The 18,348-nt window shown below is 52.4% G+C and overlaps 1 protein-coding gene across 1 annotated transcript; it reads right to left on the bottom strand.

Annotated features, from left to right (window-relative positions):
• Positions 1 to 1,816: 1,816 nt before the first annotated feature.
• LOC143838955 (C-X-C chemokine receptor type 3-like) lies at positions 1,817 to 14,700 on the bottom strand. Its single transcript, XM_077340845.1, has 2 exons — positions 14,623 to 14,700; positions 1,817 to 3,364 (listed from the first exon to the last, which is right to left on the bottom strand). The coding sequence occupies exons 1-2, from the start codon at positions 14,635 to 14,637 to the stop codon at positions 2,252 to 2,254; spliced, it is 1,128 nt and encodes a 375-aa protein (XP_077196960.1). The 5' UTR covers positions 14,638 to 14,700; the 3' UTR covers positions 1,817 to 2,251.
• Positions 14,701 to 18,348: the final 3,648 nt, after the last annotated feature.

Genomic DNA, 18,348 nt, shown 5'->3' with positions numbered 1-18,348 from the left:
GCTGGTGCCGGCGGTGTTCCAGCCAGTGCCCACACACAGGTGCCACCCTCCCCTCCATGCCGTGGCACTGGCTGCCTTGGCCTTCCATGATCACCAGCATGCAACCCTACAGCCCACTTTGGCAGCGGGGGTCACGGCAGCGGGAAGGTTGAGAACCGCTGCAGTAGTGCTTCCTGTTTTTTGGTAGTAAGTTAGAGGTCCCTGGGGAATACTGGTTGTGGCAGAATGCCACTTGGCTATTTCAAAAGGACACACACACCCCTTCTGTGCTATGGAGAGAAGGAGGAGGGGCCGCTAATTCCCCATTCACCTTCCCTTTAAATATTCATTGGCCTGGTCAGGAAGCAGGTACCTGGAATAGGGTAGGTGGCCTTTCCCCAAGGATTCCTAGGAGGGGGCAGGAAAGAATGTATGATGCTGAGAGCCAGCTTGGTGTAGTGGTTAGGAGTGCGAACTTCTAATCTGGCAAGATGGGTTTGATTCTGCGCTCCTTCTCCACGTGCAGCCAGGTGGGTGACCTTCGGCTCACCACAGCACTGATAAATTTGTTCTGACTGAGCAGGAATATCATGGCTCTCTCAGCCTCACTTTCCTCACAGGATGTCTGTTGTGGGGAGATGAAAGGGAAGGCAATTGTAAGCCACTCTTGTGCTTGGTGAAAATGATAAAACCCCTGGAGGGCAGTGTTTGTGGCCTGGGCCTCCAAAGATAATGAGGAGTCCAAGATCACTCTCAGGCTCCTGATGGTGACTGAGGTTGTTAACAGAACCCTGTCAAGGGGCATGAGTTGTAACAACTTGCCTGGGTCGTGCTGACCCTGCCAGAGCACCTCCATCTTAGACAGATTCAACTTCAGCTTACTCTGTGTGAGCCAGTCCCTTACCACCTCCAGGCAGCTAGTCGATATACTCAGGGATGTAGATGGATGACCATGTATTAACAGATAGAGATGGGTGTCATCCATGTATTGGGGACACCTAGCCTGAAGCTCCAGATTACCAGGGCAAGGGGGCATATGTACATGTTAAACAACATCAGGGATAAAGTTGCTCCCTGTAGAATCCCACAAGTTAGTGCTGGGATGGCCCTATTGCCACCCTCTGTCCCCAATTTTGGAGAGAGGACTGTAGCCACTTTAGGGCACTGCCCTGTATATCCAAGTCGGCTAGGCATCTAGTGAGTAGCCTATGCTGCACCATGTCAAATGCTGCTGTAAGATCTAAAGGAATCAGCGCTGATCCACCTAGATCAGATTTGTTAACATTCCATTTATGGTCATGTCAACCTGCTTCCTCCCCCGAATGGCCAATGATGGGCCTGGATGGGGTGGAGATGGGACGGGCCTTGGGTGGGCGTGTCCACAGTTGTGCTTCCCAGCCATATTCTGCATGATCATCCCACTTCTGGGGTTTTTCAAAGCCTGAAGAATGTTTCTCAACAAAAAAGTTGAGAAAGGCTAATGTGGAGGAACAATGACCAGTGGTAAAGCTAGCTTACCTTCTGTATCGTATTGTCTTTGTTTCTGGTGTTTTCCAAATAGTGGCCAAAATGGCGGGACGTCTCCCACCTGCAACAAACCTTTCCTTGTTCCTTCAAAACTTTGACTTGGGTTTGTTCAATACTTTCCAGACAGCAAACAAAAATGTTTGGAGCAGGAATGTCCAAAACAGGAAACGTCACTTCACAAATGTATTTAGTAGACAAGTTCTGAAGGGTGTGTGTGTGTGTGTGGTTTCAAAAATCTGAGGCTAGAATAAGAGGGTTTTTTTAACTTATTTATTCAAGAAAAAAGAAGAGAAAATACAAAACTTACACTACGTTGCAAAACTACTATTGCAAAATTCGTTAAGCTGCCATTCTACAAAACATAAAAATATATCTTGCTTTAACAACTTCCAAGAAAAAAACTATTCTTTTACATCACCATAGGGCCACATATAATTTTACATCTTCATAGCATCACATACCAATTTTTCAAAAAAAGTTTCCATTTACAGTCTATAAATCAGTTGTCTCTGTTTCATTTTTAGTGATCAATATAATCTAAGAACTGGTTTTTCATACCCCGCTTTTTAACTCCCGAAAGGAGTCTGAGAGTGGCTTACAATCACTCACCTTTTCTCACCATAGACACCCTGTGAGGTAGGTGAGGCTGAGAGAATTGTTCTTAACCATTACACCAAGCGAGATTGAGATAAAATAAATTCATCAGCTGCTTTCAGAACCAAAGTGGAATTCTTGATCAGGCTTATCAGAGTCCCGCGTAAGAAGTCTCTGTGCTCTCTGACCATGTGGAGTCTCTCCGATGGCTCGACAGGCGGGCGTGTCTCTTCAGGAACTTGTGGCTCACACAGCCAATATGGTTCAACAGTTCCAGGAATCGGTTCCGGAACTTGATCCCAACAAAGGCATAGAGGAGAGGGTTGAGGCAACAGTGGAGAAACCCCAAGCTCATTGTGACAGTCTCTGCCATGTCTATCTTGGTCACTCCCTCGCAACTCTGCTCCAAAACTCTGAAATTGATGAGGGTGTCGACAAGCATCACCAAGTGGTAGGGAGTCCAGCAGAGGAAGAAGACGGCCACCACGGCCAGGATGACCCTGAGAGCTTTCTGCTTCTGGAAACCTTTGGATTTCAGCAGCTTGAAGATGATGTGGGTGTAGCAGTAAGCCATGGCCAACAATGGGAGGAAGAAAGCCACCACTTGGTTGAAGATGCGTAGAGCGATCTTCCAGCTGGAATCAAAGTTGAGAGAACATGAGGTGATCTTTTGGCGGGAATCGAACTCAGCTTCCAGGAAGAATAAATCCGGCACCGTGAGGAGAATGCAGAAGGCCCAGATGGCCAAGGAGCTGAGGAGGATCCTGGAGGACTTGGACCTGTTGTACATGCGGACGACGTAAACAATGGAGAGATACCGATCAAAGCTGATGCAGACCAGGAAGAAGATGCTGGAGTAGAAATTGATCTTGAAGATACTGCCAACGACTTTGCAGACGTAGTCCCCAAAGACCCAGCTGTGGACGGCTTGGGCTGCCCAAAATGGGAGTGTGCTCACCAGCAGGATGTCCGCAATGGCCAGGTTGAAGATGAAGACATCTGTCCCAGGGAGGGACTCCTTGGCGCGCAGCAATACAGCTATCACCATGCCGTTCCCACACAGCCCCAGGAGGAAAACCAGGGCATAGAAACACGGCAGGAAGTTCCTCTCAAAGGCTTGGATGGTATAGAAGTCACAGGGCTGGACCAGGCAGCACTCTTCAGTCTCGTTGTAGTCGGACTCATAACCGCTGTAGTAACCGGAGAAGTTGCCGTAGAGGGAGAGCTCTTTGGAGTCCAAGCTCTGTTTGGAGTCGTCATGGCCCTGGGGGAGAACATTGATGATTGTGGTGGAGAGATATTTCCAGCCATCAAAATTAAGGTGGCCAACTCCAAGTCGGAAAGAAAAGAGAGCCTAGGGGTCAGCTTTATCATTGTACAAAGTCGTGAAAGTTTATCGGAGGGAGCAGAGCATTCGCTCCCTCCCCTATGCTAGGGCACAACTTGGGGTCATGGTTAAGAGCAGCTGCTTCTAGTCTAGAGCACCAGGTTTGATTTCCCACTCCTCCTCTTCCTCAGCCCCACCTACCTCTCAGGGTGTCTGTTGTAGGGGGAGGAAGGGAAGGTGATTTTGTAAGCCGCTGTGAGGCTCCTTTGGGCAGTGAACAGCAAGTTATAAAAACCGGGGGCCGTTCCGCATTTGTCCAAAATAGCACAATGGTTACTAATTGAAATCGCTACAGTTTTGCCGTTATGCACAACGTCATTGACAATCTGCAACACTCCTGAAACCGATCCGCAAAAAGCGCTTCGTTGTAGCGCTTTCAGGGAAATCCCAAAAAGTGGATTCACCCTCCGGAAAGCGCTACACTCCTGCAACCAATCTGCAACACTAGCGGGAAAGTTCTGTGCGTTACCATTGTTGCAGTTTCTGCAAAGTCCTGGCCCCTAGCTCTCTCTTCTGATCTTCCGGCGAAGCGATTGCCATTTTTTTTCTCCGAGCGAGCGGAGATCAACGCACCGGCAAGCCTTCGTTTACCCAGTGAGGCTTCCCCGGCTGCAGTCCCTCTGTTTAAAGTCACCAAGCACAAGCAACACAGAGGCCCGTTTGCTGGTTTATTTTCCCTTCATTTTTCACACTGTTTTCGGCCGAAAATCACGCCCGTGAGGGGGGGGGGTTCCACTCGGGGGGAGCGTGGCAACGATGAAACGGCAGCTCAAACACCACCTGCTAGCTGGATGGGTCTCTCCGTTGCAACGAATCAATGCATATTCGTTGCAATGGGTGTGTTTTTTTTTTAAACCTTCCTTAAAGGGAAAGGGGCTGTTTGGGAGCATGATAACAGCCGCCCATTGGCTGCTTGATGGCCAGGGGCAGGACACAGCTCGGCAATAGCGCTTCCTGGCTAGCGATTTTTGCCGAGACCGGAGACCTGTGGGAAACGATAGAAACGCAACTGGATTCCACTACAAAGGCAGGTATGCATAACGACGAATTCCACTATTTAAATTGGCGATTTTTCGTTCCACAAACAATTTGCAACATGGATCCCGGTGCGGAATGGCCCCTGCTCTTCTTCTTTTTCTAATGAGAACTTCATAAAAAGGAATAGAACTTAATTGCTATGGGAAGGCTCAGCATAACTTGAACTCTCTGATCCCACTGACGAAGCTTTCACAGCAAAACCAGTTGAGGCTTTGTCTTGCAATATAAATCTGTGCCCTAGCATCTTTTTTCCGCTGGTGGTGGCCCTGCCAACTCCAGGCTGGGAATGGCTGGAGGACTTGGGGGTGGGAACGGTGGGGTTTGGGGAAGGGGAGAGACCTCAGTGTTGAACGATGCAAGGGCTGTCGTGAGCACAATTTGACTGAGTAAGTAGAATGTCCTGCAGGGGGACATTGAAGGAGATGTGGAATATTAAACCGCTCCTGCGGAGCAGATTAAATAAAAGGGTAAGGGCTGTTGGGGAGGAGTTAGGGCGGGCCCTGTCCGGGATAAAAACTCGGAGGGCCCAATCAGAAGCCCTGTCCATCCAAGGCCAAGTTGCCAATAGATTGAGCTGGCAGCCCACAGGGTGAGTCCTCCCGCCCGGGTCCTCCTCCCCTTTCAGAAAGAAGACGCGTCAAAGACGCGCCATTCCTGCTCCTTTCCCACCCTGGGAACGCGGCGAGGCTGCTCCTAGGGCCGGGAGACGGCCCCAGGATGAGGCGCAGTGAGGCAGGTGGGCGGACACCTTCTCCCGGCCCCAGGAGCAGCCTCACCACATTGCAGACACAGTGAGGCTGCTCCTGGGGCCGGGAGAAGGACCCACGACGAGGCACGGTGGGGGGGATGCCACCGCCTACTCCCGGCCCCAGGAGTAGCCTCGCCGCCTCGCAGGCATTGGCTGCTTGGCCCGGCCTTGCCTGGCCCAGCTGGTAGCTCACCATGCAGATTGAGCTGGTAGCCCGCACGGTGAGTCCAATGGCCAGGGTCCTCCTCCCTCTTCAGAAAGGAGCAGGGACGCTGTGTCCCTGCTCCTTTCCTGCCCCGGGAATCCTGGCGAGGGGGGGGGGCGCTGTTGGTCGAGGCGTTCTCCCAGCCCAAGGAACAGCCTCGCCTCGTCGCAGACACGGGAATCCTGGGGCCGGGAGAAGGCCCCGGCATGAGCCGCGGTGGGGGGGGTAGGCCACCGCCTTTTCCCAGCCCCTTTTCCCAGCCTTGCAGATGCGGCGAGGCTGCTCCTGTGGCCAGGAGAAGGCCCCGGGACGATGCAGGGTGGGGGGGGTGGGCCGCCACCTTTTCCCGGCCCCAGGCACAGCCTCGCCGCATCACGGCAAATCAAAAACTGACAGGCCTGTTTTGTTTTCTTTTGCTCCAAGAGAATCTATGAGAGAAGTGGCAGTTCCCGCAGTGTTTACACACATCTCTTCTCTCATCTCTCTTTGGCCAAAGTTTTTTTTCCATTTCCAAGGGTGAAAGAGGCCTTAGGAGAGCTCACAAGCAGAGGCGGAAGCCGGCAGCCCCACCCACACCCTTTCTATAGTCTTACCAGGTGGTGCTAGTTAGCTTCATGCCACAAAATATCAGGTAGAAAAAAATCAGCAGTAGAATCAACTGCCAGCCCGGCGTCGTGGTTAAGAGTGGCGGCTTTTAATCTGGGGAGCCGGGTTTGATTCCCCGGTCCCCTACATGCAGTCAGCTGAGTGACACGGGTCTAGTCACAGCCCTGATAATGCTGTTCTCACAGAGCAGTCCTGTCACAACTCTCTCAGCCTTACCTCCCTCCCTGGGTGTCTGTTGTGGGGAGAAGGAAGGAAGGGGATTGTATGCCACTTTGAGGCTCCTTCAGGCAGTGAAAAGTGGAGTACACAAACCAACTTTTCTTCTAAGGAGGTGGTGAGCTTCCCCCCCCCCCCCGGTGGTCTTTAAGCAGTGGCTGGACTAGGGATGTGCGCTTTGACTTGGTGATTGCCGAGGCGGCCAAACGGAGTCAAAGTGCACATCCCTGGGCTGGACAGCTACTTATCCTGGATGCTTGAGGTTGATCCTGCATTGAGCAAGGGGATGGATAAGATGGCCTGCATGACCCCTTTTCACTCTAGGATTCTATTTAAAAAGAACAAATCCACCTTCAAGCACCCATTTCTACTCATTAAGCCTTTGTCTATCGAGATCCAACTGGTAAGCTTATGCTCACCTATAGTTTTGTTGCATAGCTGTGCTGGTCTGCAAAAGAGCTAGATTTGAACTCGGGATAACCTTAGAGACCAATGAGCTTTTCAGGGGAGAAGTGTTCAAGAGTCACAGCTTGGTACATGGCAAGGAGAGCCTTGACACCCAAGAGTTTTTACCCCCAAAAAGTCCTGTATGTTTAACCACTCCTGCGGTATTAAATAAAAGGGTAAGGCCACCTGGGGAGGAGTTAAGGCGGGCCCTGTCCAGGATAAAAACTCAGAGGGCCCAATCAGGAGCCGCAAAGTGGCTCCTGATTGGGCCCTCCGAGTGTCCATCCAGGGCCAAGCAGCCAATGGGGAGGTGCGCAAAGCGCCTTCCTATTGGCCCCTCATCAGGACAGACCAAAATTCCATTCACCCAGCCCAGTCTGGCTGCCAGTATGCTACTGACCACCGCAGGGAGAGGAGGTCAGCAGGGCTGCCAAGGAGAATGAGAACACAAGCTGCACCAGCCCTTTTTGCCCCAAGGCTGTCCTAACTGTCATGTCCAACTGTGAATTGCCTCAGAACCCTGACAGAGCTGCCAGGAGGCTGCAGAGTGCTCCCCCCCTGTTTCATCTGCACAACAATCCTGTGAAGTAGGCCTCAACATTCAACCCCATGCCCTTACAGACTGGACAACTCCTCCCCTTCCTCTTCCCACTGCCAAGCTCTAGCGCCCGTTGTATTCTTGGAGACAACGGGCTTTGCCCCTAGTATAGTATATTTCCAATCTAGTCTATTTTGTGACTTTTCTCACCCTCTTGCACCTGACAGTTGGCAATTTCCCAAATTTTCTGAACCTCTTCTCATACAGCTATGGTTGCCAAGGGTGGAGCCTGAGGACGGAGGGGTCTGGGACATAAGGCCATAGAGTCCAACCCCCAAAGTGGCCATTTCTTCAGGGGAACAACGGATCTCTGTTGCCGTCAGCTAGAAGCTGCTACCCCTGTGTATAATGCCCAGTGTGGATTCTGCCTTTGCTAGAACCTCCTCATTTGGGCTGTTGTGCCGTTCTGCTCAGAAACACCAACAAGAACCTCAGAAGAGACTTTCTGGGTCAGATCAGGGAGGGTCCTAGTCTAGCCTCCCATCTCCTACAGGGGCCAGCCAGTCCCTCTGGAGGGCCAGCAACAGGGCAGAGAGGCCAAGGCCTTCCTTGATAAGAATACAAGAAGAGCCCTGCTGGGTCAGACCATAGAGAGTCCCTCTAGTCCAACATCCTGCTTCAAACAGGGGCCAACCAATTCCTCTGGAGGTCCAACCACAGGGCAGAGAGGCTGAGGCCTTCCCCTGATGTTGCCTCCTGCATATGGGCTTCAGAGATTGACTGCCTCTAAATCTGGAGGTTCCCTTCTGTCACCACGGCTAGTTGTTTAGCCATTGGTAGACGTATCCTCTGTTAATCTCTCTAATCCCCTTGTAAAGCTCTTTGTTCCTGTGGCCATCAGTACTTCCAGAGAAAATACTTGGCCCGGTACTTTTTAACATATTTATTAATGAACTAGATGAGGCGGTGGAGGGACTACTAATCAAGTTTGCAGATGACACCAGTTGGGAGGACTGGCAAATACTCCAGAAGATAGAGACAGAGTTCAACGAGATCTGAACACAATGGAAAAATGGGCAAATGAGAACAAGATGCAATTTAATAAAGATAAGTGTAAAGTTCTGTATCTGGGTCAGAAAAATGAAAAGCATGCCTACTGGATGGGGGATACGCTTCTAGGTAACACTGTGTGTGAACGAGACCTTGGGGTACTTGTGGATTGTAAACTAAACATGAGCAGGCAGTGTGATGCAGCGGTAAAAAAGGCAAATGCCATTTTGGGCTGTGTCAACAGAGGCATCACATCAAAATCACAAGATGTCATAGTCCCATTGTATACGGCACTGGTCAGACCACACCTGGAGTACTGTGTGCAGTTCTGGAGGCCTCACTTCAAGAAGGACGTCGATAAAATTGAAAGGGTACAGAGGAGAGAGACAAAGATGATCTGGGGCCAAGGGACCAAGCCCTATGAAGATAGGTTGAGGGACTTGGGAATGTTCAGCCTGGAGAAAAGGAGGTTGAGAGGGGACATGATATTTAAGTATTTGAAAGGTTGTCACTTGGAGGAGGGCAGGATGCTGTGATGCTGTGGCCAGTGATGGGCCTGGAGGGTCCCCGGGTGGGCGTGTTCACAGCTCTGCTTCCCAACCATTTTCTGCACCATCACTCCACTTCTGGGGTTTCTCAAAACCTGAAGAATGCTTAAGGGGTTTTCTCAACAATAAAAATGGTTGAGAACGGGTGTTTTAGAACTTGATCCAGAGAAAAAGTGTATCAATTTCTTTATCAAAGCTTCATCCTATCCTTTCTCCAAGGTTCGGCGGAGGGGAACAATTAAATGAATTCTTAAGGATACACTAATTACAAATGCCCAGACGTGGTTGGCCCAAGCTAGCCTGATCTTGTCAGATGTCGGAATCTCAGCAGGGTTGGTCCTGCTTAGGACTTGGGTGGCAGATTGCCAGGCAGTCCAAAGTTGCTAAGCAGAGGCAAGCAATGCCAAGTAGGGTTAAGCACTTTGGAGTGGTTCGGCTGCTTTGGCCTTGGCTGCCTCTGGCTTTGATGATCGCCGAAGCAGCTGAACTGCGATGGAGCACACAACCCTAATGCCAAGTCAACTTTCTTGGTCTCCAGCTTTGAAAACCCTACAAGGCCATCATAGGTTTATTGACCTGAAAACACCCTCTTGGCATGTAAACCTCTTGGGGTGGTTTAGAATCATCTTTACACCGCCCGTGGCGCCGCGGGCGCCACGGACTAAATAAAACAGTAAGCCCTTGGAAGGCGGGCTGTGTCCGGGATGAGGAAGGGTGCCGATTGGCCCCTTCCTCATGACAGACTATCGGAGGGACCAATCGGCAGGCGCGAAGCGCCTGCCGATTGGTCCCTCCGATTCCTTGCCGGAGCAACTGCGAGCCGCGCGTAGCGCAGCTCGCAGTTGCTCCAAGCCAGCCGGCCTCTAAGAACCTCTAAGCCAGTGGTCCCCAACCTTTATTAGGCTGGGGACCGGCAGGGCATCGGGCCGCGCCCGTGGGGGCCGCGCCCGTGGGGGCCGCCCCCGCGGGGGCCGCGCCCACGCATCGGGCCACGCCCGCGAGCCGCGCCCGCGGATCGGGCCGCGCCCGCGGGCCGCGCCCGCGGATCGGGCCGCGCCCGCGGGCCGCGCCCGCGGATCGGGCCGCGCCCACCACCAGCACCCGCGGATCGGGCCGCGCCCGCCGGCCGCGCCCGCGGATCGGGCCGCGCCCGCCGCCCGCGCCCGCGGATCGGGCCGCGCCCGCCGCCCGCGCCCGCGGATCGGGCCGCGCCCGCCGCCCGCGCCCGCGGATCGGGCCGCGCCCGCCGCCCGCGCCCGCGGATCGGGCCGCGCCCGCCGCCCGCGCCCGCGGATCGGGCCGCGCCCGCCGCCCGCGCCCGCGGATCGGGCCGCGCCCGCCGCCCGCGCCCGCGGATCGGGCTGCGCCCGCTGGCCGCGCCCGCGGATCGGGCCGCACCCGCCGGCCGCGCCCGCCGGGCCGCACCCGCGGGCCGCGCCCGCCGCCGCCCAGGGAGCCCCCGGCCTCTACAAACGCATCGCCGGCACAAGAAGATGGCCGCCGGCAAGAAGACCGCGCCAGGGAGCCGCCCGCCGAAGGAGCTGCCCACCGCAAAGGAGCTGCCCGCCGAGAAGGAGCCACCCAAGGAGCTGCCCGCCGCGAAGGAGCTGCCCGACGTCGCTACAGCCCTCTCACCGGTAAGCTACCTTTCCTCACCCTGCCCTCGCCAGTCCCTCGCTCTCCACCCCCCTGCTAGGGCACATTGTATTTGGAATACAATGGGCTTTTTTACTAGTAGACTCATAAAGTTGGAAGGGACCTCTTGGGTCATTTAGTACAACCCCCTGTACTATGCAGGGCACTCACATCCCTATCGCTCATCTACTGTAACCTGCCACCCCTTTGCCTTCACAGAATCAGCCTCTCCGTCAGATGGCTATCCAGCCTCTGTTTAAAGATTTCCAAAGATGGAGAACCCACCACCTCCCGAGGAAGCCTGTTCCACTGAGAAACCGCTCTCACTGTCAGGAACTTCTTCCCGATGTTTAGATGGAATTTCTGTTGAATTAATTTCATGCCATTGGTTCTGGTATGTCCCTCTGGGGCAAGAGAGAACAACTCTGCTCCATGCTCCATATGGCAGCTTTTGAAATACTTGAAGTTTGTCCCTCTCAGTCGTCTCCTCTCTAGGCTAAACAGACCAAGCTCCCCCAACCTTTCCTCATACATCTTGGTCTCCAAACCCCTCACCATCTTTGTTGCCCTCCTCTGGACACACTCCAGTTTGTCTACAACATGAACAATGAAGGATAATCCTAAAATAATTGAATTAAACCATTAAAAATGAACCAGTTCAAGGTAGTGGCCAGGCTGGCCGACAGGACAGCTCTGCTCCCTTCTCAGTCTGGGATGGGAGAGAATTATGAAGGAGGGCCCGTTGGTTGGTTGGTTGGTTGGTTGGTTGACTTAGGGATTTTTATACTTCCCCTCTTGGACTCAGCTGTCTATGGGTGGGGTTCTGTTAGCTCATTCCAAATGTTTTATTTCAAACAGAGGCATATATGTGGAGGGATATATTGGATTCGGAAAGATGGAGTAGACCTTAAACTACAGCAATCGGAATCCAGATCATGAAAACAGCATGTGGGCAAGGCATTAATGATGATAGAATAAAATAAATCTGTGATCAGGCTTCAAAATAACCATTCACCTATTTCATACACATAAATTCCATGTAATACCTTGTTGGACCAAGCTAGCCTGATCCCGTTAGATATCGGAACCTAAGCAGGGTTCGCCCTGCTTAGGAGTTGGATGGGAGACCACCAGGGAAGCCATGGAACAGCATGGGGTCGGGGTGAAGAGTGGCGGCCTCTAATCTGGAGATCCAGATTCATTTCCCCACTCCTCCTCCACATGTGGCCAGCTAAATGACCTTGGGCCAGTTCCAGTTCTCTCAGAGTCCTCTGCCGTCCACCTAGATCACAGAATGTCTGTTGTGGGGAGGGGAAGAGTGGGGGTCGACTGCAAGGCCACTTTGAAACTCCTTCGGGTAGTAGGAAACAGGGTAACAAAAAACAGTGGCCATTCCGCACGAGTTCAAAGTAGCAGAAGGCTTACAAATGGTAAACGCTACTAATTTGCCGTTCTGTATGACGTCGCACACAATCTGCAACACTCCTGCAAGACTAGCGCTAAAATCGCTTCGTTGTAGCGATTTCCGGGGAATCCAGAAAAGTGGATTCACCCTCAGAAAATCGTTACACTCCTGCCAACAACCTGCAACACTTGCGAAAAAGACGTCTGCGTTCTCAATGTAGCGGCTGCAACAAAGTCCCTCCCCCTGGCTCTCTCCTCCGAACACAAGCACAACACAGCCCCCTGTTTGCAAATTCCCTTTATTTTCAGCCGAAAATCGCACCTGTACGGGAGGGGGGATTTTTTTTCCACTCGGGGGGGGGGGGCGTGGTAACGATGATTCGCCAGCTCACATGCCAGCCAGATGGGTCTCTACATTAGGAAGAATCAAGGCATATTCGTTGCAACGTGTGTATGTGTGTGTTTTTTTTTAACCTGTGCTTAAAGGGAAAGGGGCTTTTCGGGAGCATGACAACAACCGCCCATTGGCTGTTCGTTTGATTGACGGCCAGGGGCGGGAACAAGCACAGAAAAAAATCGCTTCCTTTCTAGCAATTCCTGCGAGACCGGAAACCTGAGGGGAACGAATGAAACGCTACTGGATTCTACTATAAATGAAGGCATGCAGAACACCGAGATTCCACTATTTAAAATAGCGATATTGCTTTGTGAAACCAATTGGCAACATTGGTCCTTGTACAGAAAGGCCCCAGTTCTCTTTTTGTTTTAAGGAAACAGAAGAAGAAGAAGAAGAAGAAGAAGAAGAAGAAGAAGAAGAAGAAGAAGAAGAAGAAGAGTTGGCTTTCACACCCTACTTTTCACTGCCTGAAGAAGTCACAAAGTGGCTTACAGTTGCCTTTTCTGCCTCTCCCCACAGGGTATCTGTCACCCTGTTAGGTGGGTGAGGCTGAGAGAGCCCTGATAGGACTACTCAGTCAGAACAGCAGCACTATCAGGTCTGTGACTAGCACAAGGAAACCCAGCTGGCTGCGTGTGGAGGAGGAGCAGGAAATCAAACCTGGCTCCCCAAATTAGAAGCTGTTGCTGCTCTTAACCACAACACCACACTAGCTCTCCAAACCTTGCTAGCTCATCAAAACCACAAACTCATAAAACAAACTAATCCCCCCCCCCCAAAAAAAAAACCTCTTTAAAACGCTTTCAAGCCTTTGAGCTACTTTGGTTGATGCTAAGGGATGAACCAGCTCTCCTACCCCACCCCCACCCTCATCTACTTTTTCTAACTTGGAGTGTGTCTAGAAGAGGGCAACAAAGATGGGGAGGGGTTTGGAGCCCAAGACGTGTGAGGAAAGGCTGGGGGAGCTTGGTCTGTTTAGCCTGGAGAGGAGACGACTGAGAGGGGATCTGATAACCAAATACTTGAAGGGCTGTCATAGAGACGATGAAGAAGAGTTGTTCTCTCTTGCCCCAGAGGGACAGACCAGAACGAATGGGATGAAATTAATTCAAAAGAAATTCCATCTAAACATCAAGAAGAAGTTCCTGACAGTTAAAGAGGTTTCTCAGTGAAACAGGCTTCCTCGGGAGGTGGTCAGTTCTCCATCTTTGGACATTTTTAAACAGCGGCTAGATAGCCATCTGACAGAGAGACTGATTCTGTGAAGGTTCAAGGAGGTTCAAGGCAGGTTATAGTGGATGAGCAATAGGGTTAGAATAATAGAATCCTAGAGTTGGAAGGGACCTCCTGGGTCATCTAGTTCAAACCCCTGCACTCACAACTAACAAGTTGTGAGTGCCTTCATAGTGCAGGGGGTTGGACTAAATGACCGAGGAGGTCCCTTCCAACTCTATGATTCTATGATTCGGGGAGTAAGCTCCATTCAGGCCAATGGCTCTTGCTCCCAAGGAAACACGCAGCAGTCAGATCAGCCAGAAGGAATCGCCTGTTCTAAAAGGCCATGGGTTCAATCCACCTGTCTTTAGCCTGCTCAAGAAAGGCTCTGGTTCAAGGCCACTTGTAGAGTTGCCAACTCCAGGTAGGGGAGATTCGTGGGGAAAGAGCCCAGGGGGTGTTTTGTGTGGGGATGGGCGAGAGCTCAGCTGAGATGTGATGCTGTAAAGCCAGTCTCCAAAGAAGAAAAGTTGTTTTTTATACCCGCATTTCTCTCCCCAAAGGAGTCCCAAAGCGGCTGACAATCCCCTTCCCTTCCTTTCCCCACAATGGACACCCTGGGAGGTAGGTGGGGCTGAGAGAGCTCTGAGAGAAACTGCTCTGTAAGAACAGTACTATCAGGACTGTGACGAGCCTGAGGTCACCCATCTGGCTGCATGTGGATGCTCCGGGAATCAAACCCGGCTTGCTAGATTAGAAGTCGCTGCTCTTAACCATGACACTGTAGTCCACTGAGGTGCCTGCCCTCCACAGGCCCCACCCCCGGATAGGGCTGCCAGCCTCCAGGTAAGATCTGAGGATCCCCCGGAATTGCAGCTCATCTGCAGCCTGTGGAGGTCAGTTCCCCTGGGGAAAACAAGGTGGGTGGACTCCAGAGAACTACGCCCAGCGGAGGTCCCTGTCCTCACCTGGCTATGCTACCTCCCCTTCCCCTGCCAGCAGCCACGAGGAGCACCTGGCAATGCCCGCCAGAGCCCAGCCGGATTTCCCCAGCCATCCTCAGAAGGACCACAGAGCCCCAAACGTACCATACTGTTCCCCATGGCGTGGTGCAGCAGGGAAGCCGTGAAGAGGCCCTGGAGAGACAGGCGGCCTTTCACCAGGCGAGACCTTCACTGAGCATTCAGCAGGAAGTGTAGCGATGTTTTCACACACACACAGGTACATGTGACAAGAGGCCCAGAGCACCACAGCTCTCGGGCAGCATCAGTCCAAAATCATGGGGGAGGGGGGAACAGCACCAGGACAGCTGGAGGAGGAAGACTCTGAGCCTGAGCAGAATGCCTCCCTCTCCTCAGCACCAGCAAGGGCTCCCAGCACACCCCTCTCTGGGGCAGGCTGGAGAACTGGGGCTGCCTCTTTGGAAAGCAAAAGCCTCTCTGACTCAGAGGGAGAAAGGGACCGGCTTCCTTGGGAGCTCAGGAGCACCCGCCTTCCTGGGGGTGGGGTGGGGTGGGGGCTGCCCACTGCCTTTGCTGAAATCTGCTTCCTTCTTGAATTTCTGATTAAATGGGATTGATGATCTCTGGGTACAGCATGGAGAACTTCCAGTATTACAAATAGGGCTGCGCGGTCCAGCATGGTTCGGCCGCTTCAGAGATGAATGTCAGTGGTAGTCAAACTGCGGCCCTCCAGATGTCCATGGACTACAATTCCCAGGAGCCCCCTGCCAGCATTCGCTGGCAGGGGGCTCCTGGGAATTGTAGTCCATGGACATCTGGAGGGCCGCAGTTTGACTACCCCTGATCCAAACCTTGATGATCACCGAAACAGCCGAACTGTGCCGGAGCGCGCAACCCTAATGTGGTCTCCCAAAAGCAGAGATCTCAGCCACACCAGTAACAGGAAGGCTGCAATTTTGGGAGGGACTTCAGGAGGACACGAATGCCCTAGAGTCAGCCCATCCTCCGAAGCATCCATTTTCTCCGAGGAAGCTAATCTCTGTCATTTGAGGATCTGTTGTAGTGCAAAGGGATCTTCAGGCCCCACCAGAGATTGGCAAGGCTAACCTCCAAAGGGACCTGTTATGTTTCTGCACACAGGGCAATGGGGAGGGTAGCCACATCCAGGTCGGGAAACTGCAGGAGATTTTGGGAGGAAGCCTGGGGAGGTCAGGGAACTCAGTGAGATCGTAGGCCACCCTCCAAAGCACCCATTGTCCTGCCAGGGGTACTGATCTCTGTTGTCTGGAGACGAGCTGGAATTCCAGGGGATTCTCCAGGGCCCACCTGGAGGCTGGCATCCCTGGTGGCAATGCTAGAGACTCCCCCATCCATGGCTCCCATTCTCTCCAGGGGAACTGATCTCTCTCGTCTGGAGATGAGCCAGAATTTCCGGTGTTGCCACCTGTTCTCTTTCCTAGTTTTAAAAAAAGGTAAAGGTATCCCCTGTGCAAGCACCGGGTCATGTCTGACCCTTGGGGTGACGCCCTCCAGCGTTTTCATGGCAGACTCAATACGGGGTGGTTTGCCAGTGCCTTCCCCAGTCATTACCGTTTTACCCCCCAGCAGCAAGCTGGGTCCTCATTTTACCGACCTTGGAAGGATGGAAGGCTGAGTCAACCTTGAGCCGGCTGCTGGGATCGAACTCCCACCTCATGGGCAGGCAGCTTCAGACAGCATTTCTGCAGCTTTCCACTCTGCCCCACAAGAGGCTCCTTTCCTAGTTTACCTGCTGGTTTATTTGAGAGCACTGAAGAGCATGTAGACAGACAAACGGAGGTGGGAGCAGAGCCAATAAACCCTGACTGCCATCTGGAACAAAGCAGGCCATACAACAGAGAAACGAAACTCTGGTTTTGAAGAAGTGCAACTTTCTTCTCCTCGAGCTGAATGAGCAAGATGGGCAATGAATGACTCACCGGGCACACAAATTATTAGAATCATAGAATCATAGAGTTGGAAGGGGCCATAGAGGCCATCTAGTCCAACCCCCTGCTCAACGCAGGATCAGCCCTAAGCATCCTAAAGCATCCAAGAAAAGTGTGTATCCAACCTTTGCTTGAAGACTGCCAGTGAGGGGGAGCTCACCACCTCCTTAGGCAGCCTATTCCACTGCTGAACTACTCTGACTGTGAAAATGTTTTTCCTGATATCTAGCCTATATCGTTGTACTTGAAGTTTAAACCCATTACTGCGTGTCCTCTCCTCTGCAGCCAGCAGAAACAGCATCCTGCCCTCCTCCACGTGACAACCTTTCAAATACTTAAAGAGGGCTATCATGTCCCCTCTCAACCTCCTTTTCTCCAGGCTGAACATTCCCAAGTCCCTCAACCTATCTTCATAGGGCTTGGTCCCTTGGCCCCAGATCATCTTCGTCGCTCTCCTCTGTACCCTTTCAATTTTATCTACGTCCTTCTTGAAGTGAGGCCTCCAGAACTGCACACAGTACTCCAGGTGTGGTCTGACCAGTGCCGTATACAATGGGACTATGACATCTTGTGATTTTGATGTGATGCCTCTGTTGATACAGCCCAAAATGGCATTTGCCATTTGCGCTGCTGGCCACCTCGGGCTTTGATGATCGCCGAAGCGGCCGAACCGTGCCGGAGCGCACCACCCTAGATCTCATCAGCTCTCAGAAGCTAAGCAAGATCAGCCCTGGCTAGTGTTTGGATGGCAGGCAATGGCAGAGGCACAGAGGCAGGCAATGGCAGACCACCTCCATTCATCTGCCTTGACTAGGATGCTCCCGCTTAGCCCCATTTCATCATCTCTCGGAAGCTAAGCAGGGGAAGCCCTGGTCTTACTTGTATGGGAGCCCACTGAGGAAGTCCAGGGCTGCTACACAGGCAGGCAATCACCATCCAACCCCGAAGTCGCTTGCTTTGACGTGGGTGGCTCCTGCTAGCCTGGCCTCATCAGCTCTTGGAAGCTCAGGAGGGTACGTCTTGGCTTTTATTTGAATGGGAGACCACTAAAGCAGACCACCCCTGGATAGCTCCTGCCTTAAGAACCCCCTGGGGCCACCATAAGTCCACTGTGACCCGATGGCAAAAGAAGAAAAACAGAGTACAGGGAGGTGGCTTCACGTACCACAATCCCCTTTTGTATTTCCCTGTGTCCACGATCCGAATCACAGCTGTGTGCTCCATTCACCGACTGCTGGAGACCCGTGTTTTTTTCTGGTGTTGGGTTTCACTTTTGGCCAGGATTTGAACTTGGGTCTCTGCAGCCCAGGGCTTCAACCAGTGAATCACATCAGCACTTTTGACCTCTCTGGTTTCACTGGCACTGGCGGAAGTTTTATTCCTGGCAGCTGGTGTGCTGTCTCTCCTGACCTTCTGAGCCAGTGCCAGAGACTCGAATACAAAACCAGATTGTTGGTCTCTCAAGGTCAGCACTGTCTGGGTAGACTGGCGATCTCCAGGGACTCAAGGGGAGAGAGGCAGCATGGTGTATTGGTTAAGGAGCTGCGGACTCCAATTTGGAGAAATGGGTTAGATTCCCCACTCTTCTACATGCAACCAGCTAGGTGGACCTTGGGCTAGACACAGTTCTCATGGAGCAGTTCTCTCAGAGTTCTCTCAGCCCCACCTACCTTGCAGGATTTCTGTAGTGAGGAGAGGAAGGGAAAGGTGTTTGTCAGCCACTTTGGGGCTCCTTCTGGTAGTGAAAAGCACAGTATAAAAAAACAGCTCTTCTCCACCTCCTCCTCCTTCTTTCTTTCTTTCTTTCTTCTTCTTCTTCTTCTTCTTCTTCTTCTTCTTCTTCTTCTTCTTCTTCTTCTTCTTCTTCTTCTTCTTCTTCTTCTTC

Source organism: Paroedura picta, chromosome 5 (genome assembly GCF_049243985.1).
Source record: "Paroedura picta isolate Pp20150507F chromosome 5, Ppicta_v3.0, whole genome shotgun sequence".
NCBI lineage: Eukaryota > Metazoa > Chordata > Lepidosauria > Squamata > Gekkonidae > Paroedura > Paroedura picta.
Note: the sequence above shows the minus strand (reverse complement) of the source record. Positions and strands in the feature narration are given on the sequence as shown.